Genomic DNA, 20,821 nt, shown 5'->3' with positions numbered 1-20,821 from the left:
AGGTCTTTACGTGAGAGGATGTGAACGAGACTCATCCGCGGCTGGAAATATACAAGTCTGTCAAGTTGGCAAACAGGAGCCGGACTATTACCGGAAGTGACGCGAAAAGCTCCCCAAAGCTAATGTGTCTGCGTGACAGCGCCATAGTGTACAACTAGAACAATAATTGGTTGAATTTATAAATATGGACAGCATTTTGAATAGGGACTTTAATAGCATTCAATAGCGGTGGTAGCAGCTACTTCAGTTTGAATTTTAACCTCCTCCATTAATATAAACGGACGCGGGTAAGCGGCTTTTTATTATGAAAGTTCAAACCGGAGGTCGTCAAGTTCGTTCAGCTTGACAGACGACTGGAAAGCGACCAGATGGAATTCTGCTCTGCCTTCTTAACAGATTCCACACATTTAAAATTGTATCGCACACATTTTTAGCCGACTTTCCTGTTTACAGACAGCCCTGGCGTGACCGCAGAAGCTGATCTGGGTGGCTCGACTGCGCTGCGAACCGGGACAGACGCGGTCAAGACATTTAAAGAAACCCGACCAAACATCTTCCCTCTGAAGGTATCATTTCTAGCCCATATTGTCGGAATAGCTTGTAGTTATCGTGATGGTGTATTATTGTTGTCGTTGGCAGTCTTGACAGACATGCTGAAACGCAGAAATGTGTTTAGTGATGAGAAATGAGACGTGCCTAATGTCCTTTACAGCAGTTGTTTCTGAAACGATGCAGACAACTGTGATTAGCTTTGGGAATCTGTCAAACAAAAAGGGATTTTAGCCGGAGGCGAGAGGGGTGTAGCCTTGTTAAATCACATTGTCTGGGGCGGCCTTATGTGTTATTTACCGCTGTCTGCGTAACAAGCTTTTATTCCTCTAAACCCTGTCGTTCTGGATCTTTAATTCTTCAGCAGCACAAACACAATGCGCGTTTTTTGTTTTTGTTTTTTTTTCCTCCTTGCGATGTTACTTTAGACGATCAGCGTCAGGCTAGCCCGAATGAAAATAACGCAGCTTCCGGCCTCGAGTTTCAAAATAACACAACGGATTTACGATTATCTCGAGCCGAGACTATTGGTTCACTGCGGTATCAGTTGATGTCCAAAAGTTTATCTCTAACAATTTTGACAGTTGACTGTGTTAGTGGTCTTAATGTGAAGATTAGCTGCTTTGGTCTGTACTAAATTAAAGCTCATTTTTGCCAAGGTGATGAAAAAAAAAAAGAAAGATCATGTCAGTTATTTTAATGAGAAACTTTTTATAAAAAAATAATGACTAAGTGAAATTTCTACTACCTAATTTTTTAGAATGTTTCTCATTATTTTGAGATATAAACTCATTATTTCAATAAAGTTTCTCATTATAATGACTTACATGATCTTTTTTTATTAACACATTGATGGAAATGGGCTTCCTTATATTACAACCTATGTTTAGGAAACTGGAATGACATTTTAAATAATTTTCTCACATTTTGTACATCAAATAATGGATGAAGAAATAACTGACTGATAAGTATTGAAAATCCTACAAGCCTGGTAGGACTCTGATTATTAAGGTGACTGAATTTCTGCTTTTTTATGCAGCAATATCAGCTTTAAAAGTGAGACTCTATGATGGGTATTATGTAGATTGATTTCGCATTCATTATGTATTTGAGAAGGCGTGAATACTGAAGTCAGTTGGTAAGAGTTTCAGGGCCCTGTGTTGTTCTTGGAAAATTTTTTGAAATGTTGTTTGGCAGATGTTTAAAATGATCTAAATCTGGTCTGCTTTTAATTTGAAAGCAGAACTACACAACATCCGGTGTTCCTCTGGCTCCCTTTATTTGCCTTGACATATAGACAGACCAGAATCAGATACAGTAGGCTCTCATATCCTGGTCTGGTAGGCCAGTCTGTCTCTGGTTCAGAACATTAACCCTTGCTGACCTACATAGAACTGTAGCAACCTACAGACTCTGCAGGTGAAGCTACTGCACATGGTAGCAGATTGTGTTTTTCAAAGTAGACCAGGTTTGTCAGTCTGTCAGAGCCTGCCGTTGAAGGACCGGAAGGTACTGTCATCCCCTGCATCATGAATTGCATTACCAAGAATTTCAGTAGTAATAAGCTGGTAAAATAGGTGAGGGTACTTTAATGCCTATAACTTAACCAAAAGTTTTCTAATTGTCCATTCAAGGCACACAAACTTCTCAATATTATCTTGCCACATTTATAGTTAGCATTAGATTTTAAACTGGTAGTCTGTTAAGTTTTCTTTAATTCCCTGAACTTGGCTTCCCAGGCAACGTGCTACCCCTTACTAGCTCTGCCAGTCAAATTGTCAGGTTAGATATAAAGCCGTGGTTGGAGTAAGTGGCTGTCACTTTTAATGCAGGAGATGAGATTCGGATGGTAACTGCCGTATATCTTCCTCTCAGCCACGATACTCTTCATCACAACAATTGGACATGCAGCTGGATCTTTATCGTCATGGAGGTTTCATCAAATATAGGCAGGCATCAGGGGTTGTAGTTATACTGGGTTGCTCCTGCACAGGGACATTTTTGGCAGCCACAAAACCCGTCTTCCATTCAAAGTTGAAAAGAGGAGGAATTTTTCACATCGTGATCAATCTCAGGAGTGGGCTTGATGCGCTGATGTCTGTCCTTTCAGGGAGCGTTCCTCCCAGGTTGCCTCGGAGAGGACGGTCTCCTTGCGACGATCTCTTTGTAGTTTGAAACGGAGTGTGATCAAACACGTAGGTCCTCATTTCTCTCACTGGGTGCTGGCTCTGGATTTTAGAAAGAGCAACTCACCTAACAACATAGAATTCGGAGCAAGCTAGGGTGTTTTTTTTAAGGCTTTCAAAGCTTTGAAAGGTTTTCCATTTGATTACCTAGATTCAAGGCTCTGCAGGTCTTGACTTTGTCGAACTCTGAGATTTTATTTTGTTTTTATTCAGCATTGTTCAGTCAAAGCGTTCTTTGATTCTCTTCCAAACAGTCTGATATCGGCTTATGCTTCGTGGGCGACGGTTCGGGGGTCAAATATCCTCCTTGCTCCTCCTTGAATGCTTAAATTCCAGTCGCATGTTTTCGGTTACATCATGAATGACTGCTTCTGCATTCCAGACAGTCGTGAAGAAATTTCTTTCCTTTCTGAAAGGCGCTGCATTCATCACATCGTTGAGCGCCTTCATGACTTTATGAAATAGATTCGCGAGCATTCCTTGATGCTTTGAAAGGCTTGAAAGGAGTGCACAGACTTGCAAAACAAAAGTAAACAATTACGAATCAGGCGTTTTCAGTTGATATCTACAGTCTTAATCCAAATATGATCGTTCATGCAAGTATGGCACGCCGTACGATGCAGAATGAGTCATGGCGTGCAGAGCGGCCTCGCTGTAATTTTCTGTTTCATATGCTTTAGCAGCTGTGCGTAAAGGTTAAAGACTGTGAGTCTGTCTGTTGTTTTTTGACCTTGTGTGTAGAATGTAAGATCAGTTGCACTTGATGTCACTCCGCGGGCCGATGTCAAACCTGTTTTTTTGCACCAACCATGAAATGCCCAACTTGTATATTCACTACTGCTGCCAGAGTGACATATAGGTGTGACAGATCACCATCTCGCCATGCTAAAATTACTTTGATTAGTCATCAAGCCACCCACGGCGAGTGTAGCTACTTTTCGCAGTGTATGTTATTGTAATCTGATGCCGCGAAAGGCTGCAGATGAGGGCAGAGGACCTGACTATTATAAATGCTCTGTTCATAAATTTATGGCAGAGTGATAAGACTGAAGAAAGAAAAGGAAGCAATGGGAAGATCATGAACTCAGGATCACAAAATAAACTTAACAGTCAGTCAGGCAGCCTAAATGCATGTTCTGTAGGACGGCTTGAATAATTCAGAAAGCACTGAGCAACTGTTCAGCGCAGGTCTGGTCAAGATGACAGCGAGTCTTTTAGATGTCTGCTTTTACATTAAGCTCGTATGTCACAGCAAAGGTCACGCTACCAGATAATCCATCAGAAATCTGCTTGCAGCTGAAATATGCCATCATCTTTACATCTACGATGCGGCGAAGGGAGCTCGCTGTGAATAAAAAAAAAGGGGGGACCGGCTCGTCTCTGTCGGATTCCAGTGTAATCAAACTGTGTCACAAGGCAAGACACATCTTTATGTAATGATAGTAGGGATGGATATGGTGGCTTTTTGTGCAGCTGAGAGAATAGTGGCTTAATCAATTAGTCAATCGTGTTAATCATTGTCAGTTTGCAAACAAAAATGTCAGTCATTAATGTGTTCAAGGCTCTCAGCTGGGGGGGACTTCCTGCTTCTCTAATAAAAAAGACTGGTTTTGAGTTTCAGACAAGCTTTAAGTCATTGCAATGTGCAATTTTTACGATTTCTAGATTCCCCATTCATTTGTTTATTCATTAATCAGTTAATTGCAGCTAATTGTAAAATAGAATACCTATATTTATTGCTTGAAGACACATATTTTCACACTTAACATCCGCTTTTGTAAACCATATCTAATTTTTGTGTGTTGAAGCATCTCTCTTTTGTGTTAAAATCAGCATTTATATGTAATAGCTTGCCTAAATATGTCTGAGTGAAGTATTCTTTCTAATCTGAGGGTCCTGTAGCTTTATTTTTGTATGTCTTTATTCAAGGCTCATTTGGTCCCATAATTACAGCTGAAAAAATCATATTTGGGGCAACGTGGAGCCTTTCTCTGTTAGATTATACTTAAACAGAGCAGCTAGCAGTGTGCATTCAAGCCCAGTGGGCACCAGATTAATTCCATTACATAACATTTAGTCAGTCTTAAGTAGGCTACAAGTGAAAACGAAGGCTTCACAGTCACCTAGAGCTTAAGCTTTCCATGACTCAAAGACGTGTTATTAGATGATTAAAACGGACCCGTTCGGTATTCTGTAATAATCAGAAACGCTTAGTTACAGCTGCAGCGGCGAGGCCAGATGACGGAGTGGAAATATTAGACTCATTATCTGACACAGTTCATCTACAGTATGGTTGGATGAAAGAGCAGGCGATCTTGTGCAATATGGGCCTGTTTTGATAACTACTTCCTCATTGCCTGCTTATCCTTTGACAAATATTGACTGGATTGCAGTTTGACGGCGTGACGTAATCGGATGATAAAGTGAGACAGAGGCAGCCTCAAAGTACTTTTCCGGGCATTTCTCTAAACAGGGATAAGTGTGTGGCCACAACAGTAACATATGTGTCTCACCACATTAATGCATCATATTTAAGGGACAAAAGGGTATTTAAGTCTTTCCTGTCTTAAGTTCCTTGAGTTCAAGTTGACCTCCTGAGGGTGTGTGACCAAGATATTTTGTGCACATAGCAGCTTGTGGAGCGTCGTTGAGTTTATGAGGCATGTCATTCCGTGTGATTTTGATTTGTTAAATGTGAATCAGCAGTCTGCCCTCTGGCCGACGCCATTGTCTCCGTGTCAGAATAAAAGCATCAAAAAAAACATCAGCGCGACACAAAAAAGAAAAAAAAAACTCATCCTGGTGTCTTTTTGGCATCAGAGCTGAGCGTGGTGTGTAAAAATGAACTCTTCATGCCCCGATGAAAAGGTCGAACACTGCAAATCAGTGTTGAGGAAAGCGAACACGCTCAGCGGAGGGTTTGTCTGCGTCAGGTGAAAACCTTGTGATTCCAATTTAAACTGTTTTTTTGTGTTTGTTTTTGCTTTTACCCTCTTGGGCAAATGCACAAATGCATGGTCTTTGTTCCAAAAATTAGACATGCCCCTAATATGTGAAAACATTTTGCAGTGATCTGCAAAGATTCAGTGAAAGTTGAATTTGCAGCTGCGTTTGTGCCTCCATCTGTTGTATTTATCTGTAGCAGCTGTTATGTTTGTGACATCTTCAAGAAATGTCAGATTGATTGGATTTGGACTTTCATGTCATGTAATTTGATTTTTCTAATGGAGCAAAATGCATGTAATAAATCCACTGCACAGCTTCGAGTTTACAACTTTGTTTTAGTTTTGTCTGGGGAAATCAGCAGGCCCCTGCTTTGCCCGACAAATCTTTTACTGTCACAGCTCTTCTCTCTTATTGGCTTAAAGTTTCCTGACTCTGAGGAAAACCGATTTAGTGAATGTCCTTAGAGGTTTTCTGTCTTAAATCGAAATATACACCTGATCACTGTTCTGGATATGGTTAATACGTGTCCAGGAGCTGAGGATGATGGGCAAAACAGCCTTGAAAGGCCAAGAGGGGAATGAAATTGGCTCACTGCTTCATGTTATGTGCAAGCTTCAAACAGTACTCCAGTGAATTAATAATGTACGTCCATTAACTCCACACCCCCAGTTTATAGCGCAGGCTTTCTGTTAACAAGACGTGCTCGCAGCTCTGTGAAGCTTTACTTATGCAGAGCGGTGCTTGGAGCTAAACGCTGATGTCAGTATGCAAACACGCTAACGGTGACAATGCTGAATTTTGACCTGATGATCACAGGTGTTATCCTCTGGCAACCGTGAACGTCTGCACCAAATATTGTGCCAGTACGCAGAGTCGATGTTGAGCTGTGTCACAGGAGGAGTGAGAAATTTGAGTCGACAAAATTGATTTCGGCATGTAAAAATCGCCTTTAACTATGGATTCATGCTTGCAGAAAGACGAAGTTCTCACATATTCTACTTTCGTCACGGATATGCCGCCATATGCTTCATAGACACAGTGCATCATGAGCATGGCTGCCTAAACGGGAAACACCACAGTGGAGGAAATGAGGCTGAGCTGGAGAGAAGTGAGCAACGATGGAGCCGATGGAAGGAGGGATGGAGGCAGGGGTGGATGGAGAGGAACGAAGGTGGGAGTTGGAGTTAAGAGGGGGAGGGTAATGCCCTTTCACATTCCCAGATGAGGATTAGCAGTCACAAGTTCTCAGCCTGTTCCGGACCTGGCCTGGACTGTGAAGGCCTCTGCTGCCTCCTGGATCCTTTGAATGCTCCCATACGCCGTCATGGACCAAATTCTCCCCCTCGCACTCATTCGTCACACACGCAGCAACGCATTCAACGCTAAAAGTCCTGTTTGAGACTTGGTATATGCTATATGGCTGCAACAGAATAATGTATTAATCTACATCTACTGACATCGTCTTTACTGTTGATACCCAAACACTTCATGACATTCTTGCAGCACCAGGGCAAAATACAACCTGAGGCCTGCTCAGATATTATGAAATAAAACAAAACTCAATGATATGGATCAAATACAGTCAGGACTGAGTCCGGTGTCAAAGGTACTGCATCTGTCACTCATGTAGACCAGAGATGACTTTGGAATGTGTCTCTAAGGTGCTAGAGGAATCCTAGCATACCCACACACACACACACACACGCCTCTGTCTCTCTCAGCAGATCAACTGGATGAAGAAGAAGAACAAGTTTAATAATTCATCCGTTCCAGGAATTCCCTCTGATTGGTCAATTACAGCTCATTTCCTTTAAATGGCTTGGCTGGGATGGGCTGCCAAAGGCTGATAGTTTTGTCTATTAACTTTATATTTGCCAATTTTCTTTAAAAATCTTAGTATTTAGCCTTCAGGACCGTAATGTTCCTGGCAGGCTTGAGAAACCTGTGATATTTCATTTAGCCCATGATGCATCTTTTGATCATAAACGGAAAAAGAAATTGGGGTGAAAATATCGGACTCGTCTTATCAGCCTCAGAAACTCCTCACGCTGTTACTGTGTTTCCCAGGTCCCAAGGCGAGTGTGTGTCCATCATGCCGCTGTTTGGTAAATCCCACAAGAGTCCGGCGGACATCGTCAGGACCTTGAAGGAAAACCTGGCCATCCTAGTCAAACAGGACAAGAAGACAGACAAGGTAGAGGAGGACAGTGTTTTTCTGTGTGTTTCTGTGTCTGTAAATGCCGGGGGCCTGAGGGTGACAGCCCTCTGTGAAATTAGAACATGGAACAGCCTGGTCCTGTCATCTCCTGGCACTTCACTGTCAAGACGGTTTACGCTCTCGAGCTCTCTCTCACACACACACATGTTAAAATTAGCCACACAGGCCAAGTTCAGGCTCAAGTGAGTTGCTGCTTTCTTCCTCTTTCACCAGGACGAGTCTTAAAATCTGTAATGTTTGTTTTCGGTCCTTAGTTGCCTCTTCTTCAGCTCTTCCTCTCTGTTCTCCAGGCGTCTGAGGAGGTGTCAAAGTGTTTGGTGTCCATGAAGGAGATTCTGTACGGCAGCAACGATAAGGAGCCTCACACCGAGACCGTGGCCCAGCTGGCCCAGGAGCTGTACAACAGTGGCCTGCTGATAGCGCTGGTAGAAAACCTGCAGGTCATAGACTTCGAGGTAAGGGCAGGAGGAGGGGGAAGGCTCCTGGCTGCATTTGGAGAAACATCCACATTAAAGGGTGATCTTGCACAACTTAGAGAAAGAGACGTGAGAATCTTGTATCTGCAGGGCAGGCAGTGCGTCCAGGGTGTGTGCATGATGGTTGCTGAAAGAAGGAGAGACAATATGCAGGCGCCAAAACACCAAAGATGTAAAATATCAGTTTCAAAGTGAGAACGCCAACAAAGGAATCTGTGACCTCCACGTACATTGGCAAAAGCTGAAACAAGATCCAAACTGAAGCAGGTGTTAATCACTGGCGGCCCCTATTGGCTGGTTAAGAGAAGTAAAGAAATTGCGAGTCACCGCAAACGCGGAGGCGCTTCAGCATACAGTCATAAACATGCCCAAGAAAAATATCAGGCTGAGGGGCCCAATAGTACGAGAGATTGGTGTGGACAGATACACAGACATCAATGCACGTAATTTAAGTTATGATGATTACACATGAAAAGCAAGTTTCAAGAGCCAAAGAACAGAGGGACGGAGCAGCACGTAGTGCTCATGTGTCTAATTTAGTGTGTGTGTGTTTTCAGGGGAAGAAGGATGTGTGTCAGATCTTTAACAACATCCTGAGGAGGCAGATTGGGACGAGGAGCCCCACTGTGGAATATTTCTGTTCCCACCAAGAGGTCCTCTTTATACTGCTGAAAGGGTGAGTCACACACACAGCACATACTGCGCACAGTGTAATGGCTGCAAATCAGGCGCCACAAATACTCTCTGTCTGTCTGAAGGTATGAGACACCCCAGGTAGCGTTGAATTGCGGGATCATGCTGAGGGAGTGCATCCGCCACGAGCCGCTCGCCAAGATAGTTCTCCACTCGGATCATTTCAACAGCTTCTTCAACTACGTGGAGATGTCCACCTTCGACATCGCCTCCGACGCCTTCGCCACCTTCAAGGTACTGTTCGCGTCTGTGCGAGAAGGCTGTTCAGTCACCCCAGAGACTATAGAAAATCTGTTTGTCACAACACGTGCGCTGTAGGACAAGGGTCTGACTGATGTCGGCATGTTTGTGGTGTAAGCATCACAAATTAAAGCCCAGTTCCCTCCTCTGCATTGGGTTAGAGACACAAATCTGAAAAATGTTAATGAAGCCACGGCTTGACTCGACGAGAGGAAATAGAGGTTTGTTTTTTGTCATTTGGGCAAACCGGCTCTTTAAGATGGATTAGGCGTCTTGCGGCTTGCCACAACAGGTTTCATTTCATGTTTTGTTCAACTGAAATGAGTTATCATTTCGAAAAAAAGATGAAAAATTTTGCTTTCAAAGATTGTCAAGAGGAGGTTCCTTTACTGGCGAGATGGGGTTTAATTATTAGAATCTTTCTATACAGGGGGAATGCAACCTCAGATAACCTTCTATTATCTGATAATCTGTAGTTCATTTTTCTGTCTTTATTCACAGGATCTCCTGACAAGACACAAAGTGCTCGTGGCTGAATACCTTGAACAGAACTACGATGCTGTGAGTGAATGAGCCACACAGGAACGCACCCTCATGTTTCGAAACACTGTAGCTCCGCCCCACAGGGGAGTCATCTGGAAAGCACACGAGGGACGAGCGCAAGTCGCTCCCACACACGTTGCAATGTTTATTTTGAACCGGCGCCACCAGGTGGAACTTACATCACGCCTCCCCTTCATCACTGACCGCATCCACACAACACACACACACGAAGCCCCCATGCAGGCCACGCTGCAGCTGCCAGGCTCTGTTTTTGAGGCATAAACATAAACACTGCCCACGGCTCTGAATGACTGCTTGACCAGGAGGACCCCAAGACAGGAAACACACACAGATACATAACCAGATCAGGTATCAGCTGCCTCAGTGCTCAATGGCCCAGTCATATATCAAGTTGCGACAAATACGCTTAAAGCTCCAGGAAAACTGAATCTCAGTGTTTAAACTTGTGTATATACAAAGCCCTGCTCTATGCTGTCAGTTTCTCCAGGCAGAGGGGCCCCTTTCATGGGGAGGGCCACCATGGGGTCTCAGGCTGAAGAAACCCCACACAAGACTGCCTTTTTTAGCTGGAAGTTGGAAGCTGACAGATGTCACAGTGAAGCCTGTCGCAGACACGCTGGCGTGGGCTCAATAGAGTCGGCGTAGACCAGGAGCCCGTGACGAGGCAGAACCAAAACACAGCGCTCGGGTCAGCTGTTGGTGGCCTGCCCAGCTGCATTTACAGCAAAGTTCAGTCACTGACACATGATTGTCTTAGATTAAGGAATTTGGTCTTTTGCAAGGTCGAGCTGGTATGAAAACTTGGCAAAGCCGGGTGTCTTCTTTTGCAAGATTGGAGGAAGTGGAAGAACGAGGTGACATCTCCCACTTCCTCTTTGTTAGCTGTGTTATTTACAGCCAAGTATCCAAAACACAACTAAACATGTTGAAACACAAGCTTAAAGTCTGAAATTGAAATCTCAGACTGTTCATAACAACAATACTGTTTCTTTTCTAACTGCAGGTGTTTGCAGACTATGAGAAGCTGCTGCACTCTGAGAACTACGTCACCAAGAGGCAGTCTCTGAAGGTTCGACCATCAGGCCTAAATTTACACTCACTGTGCTCCAGAATCGTTTATCCATTGGACTTGTCTGACATATCTTTGTCCCGTTTTTGGCTGTCTCTCCTCCAGCTGTTGGGCGAGCTGCTATTGGACAGACATAACTTCACGGTGATGACGCGCTACATCAGCAAGCCCGAGAATCTCAAGCTAATGATGAATCTGCTGAGAGACAAGAGTCTCAACATCCAGTTTGAGGCCTTCCATGTCTTCAAGGTAAAAACGCTGCAGTTCGAGCAGACAGCGTGTGCTGCAGGTAAATTCCCCCTCTCAGCATTGTTGGAAGTAAAGCTGTCTGCTCTGTGCTGTTTGTGTCTTCAGGTTTTTGTCGCAAACCCCAACAAGACGCAGCCCATCATCGACATCCTGCTCAAGAACCAGACCAAGCTAATCGACTTCCTGAGCAACTTCCAGAAGGACCGCACGGACGACGAGCAGTTCAACGACGAGAAGACCTACCTAATCAAACAGATCAGGGATCTGAAGAAACCAGCCTCCTAGAGAAGCACCCCCGCCCTCTCCCCCAACTTTTTATCAATAGGAAGACATACAGTAGAAAAAAAACACATTAACAATAATGGTTATTCTATTTAAAAAAAAAAATTCAAGACATTATTTGTCTTTTTTCTCTTTCTTGGTTCATTTAAAAAATTGTGCAAGAGTAGTTCTCAATCACTGATCTTTCTTTTGTAAATTTTTCTCATGAAGTCTTTTTTGTTTGTTTTTTTTTTTCCATCTGTAGCATGTAGTGCCACAACTCCTGGTGTTGGAGGCAGCTGATTTGCTCTGTTGGGAGAACCAGCGGTTAAAAAGCATCAGCCGGCGTGGTCGTAAAACGGATGTGAGCATTTCTGTAACGTTATCACAGTCGCCGGTTGCAGGTGCTCTGTTCGTTGCTGCACGCGAGTTCTGACCTTTAAATGAAGTAGCTGCAAAAAAATAGAAAAAAGAATTTCATTTTTTTTCCTCTCTCTCACTTTAGAGTGAGAGCATTGAAAGTGTGAAACACATTCGGAGTCATTGCTAAAAGCTTAGTTAGTAGTGTCTTTCCCTCTGCTAGCCAAACATCTCTGTCTTAATGTGCTGCCAAAGCCGATGATTGCTCAAGTTTCCTCTCTCTAAAACTAAAAAGCATCATTAGATTTAAGTACGATCCCGAAATGCCAACTTAGCATCACGGATTCACACCCAAAATGGAAAAAGTCTTGTCTTCCTTGAAAGCCAAACTCAACATCAGACTTTCTTATGACTGTCATAACAACACATTTAAAGCATCGCCGGTTCAGCGAGGTAACGTCTTGGTTGAGAGCGCGCTACACGATATGTGAACGGCTTGCGATCACAAAGTCTGCGAAATGTTTGGCGTGTCGCCACAGATGCTGTCATCTGATTGGTCATGATTTGATTCCCTCAGCTTGATGCTACAGAAGTTCAGACTCGAGTCCGTTGCGATTAAAAAAATATATATCTTAAGATGTGTTTGCAGCTTTCGAATTAGCTGCAGTAAGACTGAGAATTGCGACCAAGAACATATAATCGCACTTGTAGGAATATTTGAGATCTTTTTGAATTGAATCATGGCATCGGGCTGGTATCGGTACAGCAAGCTTCAATCATATTGATCACTGGTTCTCTTTGCTGGTGGCTGATAGCACTTTCTGTATGATAAAAAAAAATTACGATGATTCAAGTGTTTGTTTTTTGTTCATCTTAAGCTGATCACTGTTTTCACACTGCTTGATGTTTTGGGGGTTTTTTATATATAGTTTCATTTCTCGTCATGTACAGTTTGTGGTTTGCACACCTGAAGTGAGTGCCATTGCGAGTGAGAACATTGAACATTGACAGGAGCGGGGGAGCTCCTTGATGAGGGAGGAGAGCCGCTGGAAAAAAGGCTGTTGGTGTTTTTGTTTCACTCCTTTTCTTTCTGTACTGTAACAAGCATTTTTGCTCCGATTTGGATCTGATGTTGGTATTAGAAAGGAAACACGGGAGGAGATTCAGAGGTGCCTTTTTGGTTTGGTGTGTTTTCCCTTCTTATATCTTTTTTTTTTGTATTTTCAGTATCTTTCTAGGGGGAGCTTAATTATTATGTTAATGAAAATATGCTCTGGATAGAACATATTTGTTGTGATTAAGCAGTGAACCTCTTAATTCCCTATTTTTGAGTTATGCTGTAAAAGAAACATTTTCAACTTCTTGCAGCTTATTGGTTGCCATTGTGTCCAGTCCAGGGTCAAAGTCTTTCGCCAAAGTAGCGCCGATTCAATATGTGAATGACAAACTGTGTCGAGTACGAACTCATCTGTCGCGGAGTGAGGCCAAAGCTGAGCTGTAACAGGATTCGATGGTGAAACGCAACTGTGAAAAATCCACTTGTAGTTAAAGGACCATAAAATGTGCAAAATCAGTGAGGTTAAACGCTCCTTTTAAAGTGGTGTTGCTTTTATATTTGACTTAAAAATGACAGAGTCAGTAAAATTCTGAATTTATTTCCCTGTCGATATTTGATGTGCATCCATTTGGTTTCATGTTTTTATGGAGGCATGGTGAATGAAAATCACGTTTAATTGATTAGGACTTTTCACTCTAAACACTTTCAAAGTACATGTCAAGACTGATGTCAAACACAGCAAATCTAAACAGAAATAAAGGCAGTAGTGGAGTGCAGGAGTGCGACAGTAACAATTAACTTGTAACAAAAGGAAAAAACGAAAAATGGTTCATGTTTTGTCTTTTGGGTGAAAAATAAAAACAATACCAGCTTCTTTTTGTTGATGTTACAAGCTGTGATATATCAGAATCTAACATGAGATGCAAAAAGTAGACCAGCCAGCTTTCCATCAGACTGAGTTTGCCTGTTTTGTTTTGTTTTTTTCAACTAAAACGAGCAGCTTTGGTCTCCACATCATCTTCCCAGTGTCCGCTCTGAAAGCAGCCACTTTATTTTCCACATCGATGCTATTGTACTACATTCATGACCAATAAAATGATGGGAATGCAAGCTTTGTGTGTGTGTGTGTGCTCATTTGTCACTTGTTTACAGGCAGGTGGTGTGAAATAATTGATGCTGATCACTCTCGATGTGTAAAGAAACCTCTTTATTTTTCGTTTTGTGCGCATTTTTTTTTTAAATCTCAGCCGGGAAAGATGGTTAAAAGTGTTTTTTAACACGAAAGCACATGTCTTCTGGATCGCGTGCAGAGGCACAGTCTTAGATTCAGTCTTTTGGCATCATTTGCCAAATTACAGCAACACTTGAACAGCGTATTATCGTACCAACAGCAGAAGGTATGACATTTAGTGCAAGCAGAACAGGTTCTCGTGCAGAAAAATAATTCAACACTGAAGATAAATGATGATAAATAACACAAGAGTAAAGTGTGTGTTCCTTCTTTCTTAAAGCTGCTTCAGGAAGCATCTCATCCAACACCTTTATAGTACTGTGCATAAATCGATTGCTTGATGTAAAAAAAAGGTTTGCTCCAATGCCACTGATAATGTTCAGTCTTACTGAAGCTAAATCTTGTAATGCATCCTTTCATTCAGAGGGATGTTGTTGCCTCTTTGTCTGCGCCGAGGAGAGATTTGCTTTCGAGCCTGAGGCGCAAACTGCATTTTACTTTTGTCCGAATCAAGTTAAAAACAATATAATTGGAATATAATCCTAAATAAACTTTTCTCACAGGAGCAGCCTTTCAAGTAAAACATACACAGAGATGCTGCAGTGTTGCACAGCATGTGCAAGTCCAAACCGTGTTCAAGTCAACATCCTGGAGAGCAGGGGCTACACCCATGGTAACCTGTGCACGCATACATCCCCGATTCCAGGAAAAGATGGGATGCCGGGTAAAACATAGATAAAACAGATTGTGATAACTTGCTAATTGCTAATGTTACTTAACAGACTTGAAGTAATACAGGAAACAGGAAAAGCAGTTCATTTGCAAACCACTGCATTGTTCTTATTTACATTTTACACAGCGTCCCAACTTTTTTGGAATCTATGAATGTCTCTACATCCATACACCAGTTAAACTATTCACCACTTACACAAAAATAGAATAACATGAAGAAATCCACATCATATAGTTTAAATATGATTTTAAATATCTATATTTATCTATAATGTGGTATACCCATTTCCCCTCTTTTTCCCCTTCATTTCAAATTGTCCAATGTCCACATGTGTCCTCTTACCTCTTCCATCACTGTTCCATCCATCCATCCCTTCTTTGTGGTTTCTCTATGAGGTCATCCTGTTGTACGGCCTTCAGTTGGTCTCTTCGCTCCAACCCACTGCCAAGGACTTCTCAATGACTGGACGCAAAAGATACAGCAGAAGGAAAGCTGTTCAAAGGAGGGCTCCCACTTCTTGGATTTGAGCCGTAAAGGACATAGACTGTCCTCCATTCACCAATCACCAAAAACGTCAATTTAAAGCAGCCTTTGGTAGTTCAGCCTTTTTGGTGTCAATTATGCCAGTCTCCACCTGTAAGCTGCCAGAGTTGCAGCATAAACATGCAGATGCAGATTGAACAGTCAGAGGGACACATGAAAATTGTGAATGTTTTTGTTCTTATTCCGTAACGTACAGACTGGCCAATGATCAGTCTCCCCAAAAAAAGCAAAAAGCTTATATGGCACAGATTTGATCTTGAGGGAGAAAACAATATTCCGATTCCTCCCGGTTCCAGCTGTATTCACTCAACCACAAAAGATCAAATCTGTGGCATGTCAGCTAAAAGCACGATCCAATGCTTTTTTTGCTGTATCCATTTATCTGTCCGTCCACCCATCCGCCGCTCAGCTAACAGGAGGCGAGTTGTGCGATGTGCTGGTGCACAGCTTCTTGTTGCTGTGGCTCTCCTGCTCAGCCTGCCTGCTGTGCTTCCCCACACAACCATCTGGACCAGAAGACACCACTGTTACAAAACGCCATAACAAAAAGGCACATCTGAAGACATGAGGGTAACAAGATAGAACTTACTGGCATGGTGAGAAGAGGACACAGAGCCGGCTGAAGGGCTCCTCTGCCACTGCGAAAGCAGAAAAAAGTCACATTTATCGAAATCAGTGCAGGGATGGTGGCTGTTTTTTTGCTGTAGCGGATACAAAGAATATGTAAAAATCTCACTATGAACTTGCTGATGTTCTTCAGGCCGCTGAACCTCAGGTAGGAAATGTCCCCCTTGTCCTTGTCCCTGTCCTGGTCGCTGGTGTAGATCTGTGTGATGCCGGCCCCTCTGATCAGAGGGACACACTCGTCACACGGACATTTAGTGACAAACAGCATGGTGGGCTCTTCCGCTTTGATAGCTCGAGTCCTAAAAGCAGCAGGGGAGCACTTCTGTCAAACACTGTCTAGAATTAACAGGGACTATTTTTCACATCACTGTCTTCCTCTGCTGTGTAAACCGCTGTGCTCTGACCTGAAGGTGAGGGCATTCTGCTCTGCGTGGACAATGTATCTGTATTTGCGTCTCTGTCTGTCCTTCTGTTTGTCGTCCATCTGGGGGTACTCGGCGTAGTGTGAGCCTGCCGGGTAAGCGTTGTACCCACAGCCCACCAGGTGCAGACACCCTGTTCCATCACTGCCAGCCTAGAACAAGAGAGCAGTTCAAAAAGATCCTATGAAATTCATCTGCAGCTTGGACGCTCAGGTGCTCCATGAAATCACTTAAGTGAGTGCACAAAAGTATTCCCTGGAACTAAATGATATTAATTTTACTTTTCTATGCAACACGTGAAAGCATGAGTTTGACATTTTGGCAAACACTGCCGAGAGTTAGATGAGAAGATCAACACCACTCTCATGTATGTATGTTAACAATGAAGGCAGTCAGAAGCATTAGCTCATCTTAGCATAAATAGTGGAAACAGGCGAAAACAGCTGGCCTGCCTCTGTCCAAAGATAAAAAATATGCACCTGCAAGCACCCCTCACTAACTCAAACTCTCTGCATTAGCCAGGCCAGGAAATAACCCTGTGAAACTATTAAATGCATTTGCATATTCCAGTTTTTGTATCGATTAAACACACAATATATAATGTGTTGGTGTTACTTAAATGAGCTGTAGAAGCACTGGTAGGTGGATTTTTCTGTTTTCTCTGCTTTAAATAATAATAACAATAATGATGAGTTCTTCTTTACTAAGATACCACAAAATGTGAGTACCTTAATGGATGGTCTCAATGTTCTTCCATGACGCTTTTGAGAAGGAGAGTATGTTCTCATAATCACAGCATGGAAGCAAACTAGAGGGATTTGTCAAAAGCTATGAGCCTGAAACACTACAGCATTTATGCACACTGAAAACGTCAGTGCATTAATACAATCACCCATAAATGGATATTTTTGATTTGGAGCAGAACAGAAACCTCCATCCATGTCAGGCTGATATCGTCAGTTTTGATCACTCTGTCACTCCAGCCTGTCTCTTAACCAGAACAGCAGACAGCAATGATGGAATTTTGAGGTTAAATAGCCAAAAGGGTGGAATGGTGAGCTCACCGACTGTCCTTTGGCCCAGATCACAGCGCCCACGCCCACTTTAGGGTCCTCTGGAATAAAAATGACAGTTTTACATGTAAGAAGACACACAATGTGACTTTAAAACCTGTCGTTCAGGAAAATGTCCTGAAGGTGTAAACCTGTTGCCTCACCCTTGAAAAAATTTGAGTAGCTGGAAAGATTTTTTATTTCCTGATTTTTATTTCCTGATTGCAGTGTTCAACATTTAATAGCTAACTTGCTAGATTCTAATTTTTAACTCAAATTAACTGAATGGCGGCAGCTTTTAATCTCTTTTTTGTTCAGTCTGACCTGAAACAGGATATGCTATGGTATGCAGAACCCCCTCCAGTACTGTGTGACATTCTGTGACAAACAGAAAAACTAAAAACTAATCAGACCTGTTCTATAAGCCAGCAGCCTGGCTTGGATGATGCAATGGCGAGCCCCCTCTTGGGAGAGTCCATCATGATGAACAGGCAGTAAGGACTTGGCTAGCGATGGCTCGGTGGTAGAATGTTGTTCCCTGGGTCACAGAACAGCACAATGAACAACAAGAATCACCTGCAAATGGCCGGCAGAAACAGGTGCAGGTGTTTCTAACCTGTAGAAGCCGTAGTGTTGCTGTGGCAGCCCGGCAGCCACTGCAGCTAGAACCTCCACCAGCTCCCTCATGTTATTCCTCAGGTTGGAGAAGTACGGCTCCAAGCAGAAGTTCTCCAGACCCATGTGGGTCAAAATGGCCCGGTGCTCCAGAGACTTCTCAACCAGGAACTGTCTGGAGAAATCCCTCAGGTGTCTCAACCTCTCTCTGGAACGCAGGACCAATTTCTCAGATTTCTATGCAATGCAGCTATTTTTAAAAAATGAACTGAAATGCACACCTTGATTTGGATGCATTGAAAAAAGATACCTGATGAAGCCGTGCAGTTAATTTCATAAACCCGAGCTCCAGTCTCACTCTATACGAATTTTAGTCAATTTGCATATTTCATGAGAGTCGGATGACTTCAAATCAATTTGGCTTGCGGGAAAAAAAAAAAAAACAGATTTATGGGTTGCAGATGAAACTTTAAAACAGAATCACATCTGATTTATTGATTAAAGCAAAGATGTCATTTCCACTGGGATATAGTGATCACTTTTCAAAATTTCTATTTTTGTCCTCCAGAAGTTTTAGGGTTAGGGTTAGAGTTAGGGTTAGACTGCCAGAACCCAGATGAAAGAAGCTCTGAGTTGGTAAAAACGTTGAGCATTACTGGACTGAGAGCCTTGTCATTTAATGATTGTTAAAAATTGAGTTGCATTATTACTGCAGCAGGTAGGCACAGTACGTAGGTACGGTACCTGTTGAAGATCTCCTGTGTGTTCAGCCCTGGTTCATCATCAGACGCTCTCTCCATGAAATCACACTCTCTGGACGTCTCGTAAACAAACTGCGCCAGGCCAGGAGCCAGCGGCTGCAGCAGCACACAGATGTGAGAACGGCTGTTGGACTTAAGCTTCTCTGTTACCATGGCGTCCAGCACAGCCTCCTCTGCGATGCCGTCGGGTCGACTGCGGGAGTGGGAGTTGGATACGTTTGCAGAGGTGGACCTCAGCATGCTGACCTCAGGGTCTCCGGGCCAGAAGGAGATCTGACTGACTCCAGCTGGAGGAGAGCAAACAGCATCATCAGTATTTGTTTGCAGTTAATGTGAACTTCTCCCAGTGGAGGTGGAGCAAAGTGTGAGATGAGAAGATGACACAACCTTCGATTTATGAGGAGCTGTTGCAACCCAATCCGACTTTAACATGATGAGAACGTGATTTCAGCATATTGAGAACAGAAATATACTTCAGTGGCAATGATGGCTCCTTAGTTTAAACTTTGTTGTATCATTGTTTGTGCTCTCTGGTGTTTTTTTAGGTTTCCCTGCTGAAATGTGTGTGATATCAGACTGAGGAATGGGGTCCTGGTCCAACTATTTTCAACTATAAAATTAACCACAGGTTACACATAAATATAAATAAAATGGGTTTAACGTTCTACTGGAGAAGCTGCCATGTTTGGCACAATGAGCAGAGACCTCCTCAGTGCTCATGTGTCATCGACACCTTTTTCATTTCTCAACCTCTCTGTATCCATCATCCATCCAGTCCCTCTTTCCCTCCTCACCGTTGATGATCATCTTCAGGCAGGTAGCACAGGGTCTCCTGGAGAAGTACAACTGACAGTCGGCCAGACAGGCGCCATGGTGGATGATGGCTGCCTGCCCTGCGTGGAGCTCAGGTCCTGAACAGTGGAGTCCCACCACCTTACTGTCCCGCACCACCACCAGACCCATCCCACGGACCTGCAAGACACATTTAAAACTATCAGAGAGAATGCTGGAGTGCTGGCCTGCTGTAACTCACTGTGCGTGCTCAATGTGAAGAAAATCAAGTGGAAACTTTACCCACAACTCATTCTAGACGATCCACCTGTGTGTTTGTACACCAACCTGACTGTGGTCATCCTCTTCAGGTTGCTCCTGTGGGAAGAGCTCCATCCACAAACTCAACAAGGTAAACAGGTTCACCTTTGACAACCTGGGATCATGGCCTGGAGGAGAAGGAGGCTACTATATGAAGTTGTATTGGTAAATTATCTCTGAGTCCTCTCTCAGCAGTCAGCTCAAACAACATAACAGTCGTACTCAACTCAAATTTCTCTTCAGTGTAATAGTTGACGACCCAAAAATCACAAACACAGCAAGTGAAGTCGTCAGTACTCTTAAGTAAGTCTAAGTAACACTTAGGCCTTCATTTTCTATGACAGGACAGAGCAGAAACATATGCCGCTCACCCATTACAGCGTGAACTCCTCCATTTGGCTCACCTTGTATTCTGCTGTCAGTCTGCGTGCTGCTATCTCTCGTATCTCGACCTGGCCTGAACTGGCTTGGCTCGGCTCGGTTCGGCATGTCGCAACCTTCCATCCAGCCCGCCAGCTAGCCGTATAACGCTTCGACCTGGCAATACGATTGCAGTTCAGCCAGAATTGGTATTAACCCGGAATACAGCGTCGAGCTAAGCAGATGAAACACCATTTCCGATCAGTTATTTCAATATAAAAGTCCGACGGCAGACCAAATTACCTTAGCTTTTCGCTACAGAAGCAAATGTAATTTGGACCAACTTACTTACAGAATACGCAACATTAATAAAAAAATGAATTCAATAAAGCTAGGTTTTTGTACACAGTCCAGTATTATTTATATACTGTTCAGGAATTGTTCATATTTTTTTTCAAGAGTTGTCCCTACCGCTGCTGTCGCGGCTAACGGCTAGTAGCTTGACGAGGTTCCGGGT

General features: G+C 43.1%; 2 protein-coding genes across 2 annotated transcripts; one reads left to right on the top strand and one right to left on the bottom strand.

Annotated features, from left to right (window-relative positions):
* The first annotated feature begins 349 nt into the window (after positions 1-349).
* On the top strand, positions 350-13,978 carry cab39l (calcium binding protein 39-like). Its single transcript, XM_041965943.1, has 9 exons — positions 350-566; positions 7,749-7,875; positions 8,190-8,354; positions 8,933-9,051; positions 9,134-9,302; positions 9,810-9,869; positions 10,876-10,941; positions 11,047-11,190; positions 11,296-13,978. The coding sequence occupies exons 2-9, from the start codon at positions 7,774-7,776 to the stop codon at positions 11,473-11,475; spliced, it is 1,005 nt and encodes a 334-aa protein (XP_041821877.1). The 5' UTR covers positions 350-566; positions 7,749-7,773; the 3' UTR covers positions 11,476-13,978.
* A 91-nt stretch (positions 13,979-14,069) lies between these two features.
* cdadc1 (cytidine and dCMP deaminase domain containing 1) lies at positions 14,070-20,783 on the bottom strand. The gene is made up of 11 exons (XM_041965942.1): positions 20,349-20,783; positions 19,972-20,072; positions 19,647-19,824; positions 18,836-19,139; positions 18,093-18,299; positions 17,890-18,014; positions 17,489-17,538; positions 16,407-16,576; positions 16,112-16,301; positions 15,965-16,013; positions 14,070-15,881 (listed from the first exon to the last, which is right to left on the bottom strand). The coding sequence occupies exons 1-11, from the start codon at positions 20,446-20,448 to the stop codon at positions 15,781-15,783; spliced, it is 1,575 nt and encodes a 524-aa protein (XP_041821876.1). The 5' UTR covers positions 20,449-20,783; the 3' UTR covers positions 14,070-15,780.
* Positions 20,784-20,821: the final 38 nt, after the last annotated feature.

The sequence above is a fragment of the Chelmon rostratus genome, chromosome 24 (genome assembly GCF_017976325.1).
Source record: "Chelmon rostratus isolate fCheRos1 chromosome 24, fCheRos1.pri, whole genome shotgun sequence".
In the NCBI taxonomy this organism is placed as follows: domain Eukaryota; kingdom Metazoa; phylum Chordata; class Actinopteri; order Chaetodontiformes; family Chaetodontidae; genus Chelmon; species Chelmon rostratus.
The sequence above is the reverse complement of the archived record's forward strand: the minus strand, read 5'-3'. Positions and strand labels throughout refer to the sequence as shown.

What these genes read in the sequence shown, in the direction of transcription:
- cab39l (XM_041965943.1), top strand. Translation starts at nt 7,774, where the DNA reads ATGCCGCTGTTTGGTAAATCCCACAAGAGTCCGGCGGACATCGTCAGG. An exon ending in CTCTTTATACTGCTGAAAGG is followed by an intron (nt 9,052 to 9,133) that starts GTGAGTCACACA and finishes GTCTGTCTGAAG; the next exon opens with GTATGAGACACCCCAGGTAG. An exon ending in ACGCCTTCGCCACCTTCAAG is followed by an intron (nt 9,303 to 9,809) that starts GTACTGTTCGCG and finishes CTTTATTCACAG; the next exon opens with GATCTCCTGACAAGACACAA.
- cdadc1 (XM_041965942.1), bottom strand. Translation starts at nt 20,448, where the DNA reads ATGGAAGGTTGCGACATGCCGAACCGAGCCGAGCCAAGCCAGTTCAGG. An exon ending in ACACAGGAGATCTTCAACAG is followed by an intron (nt 18,300 to 18,835) that starts GTACCGTACCTA and finishes CCTGCGTTCCAG; the next exon opens with AGAGAGGTTGAGACACCTGA. An exon ending in CAACACTACGGCTTCTACAG is followed by an intron (nt 18,015 to 18,092) that starts GTTAGAAACACC and finishes TCTGTGACCCAG; the next exon opens with GGAACAACATTCTACCACCG.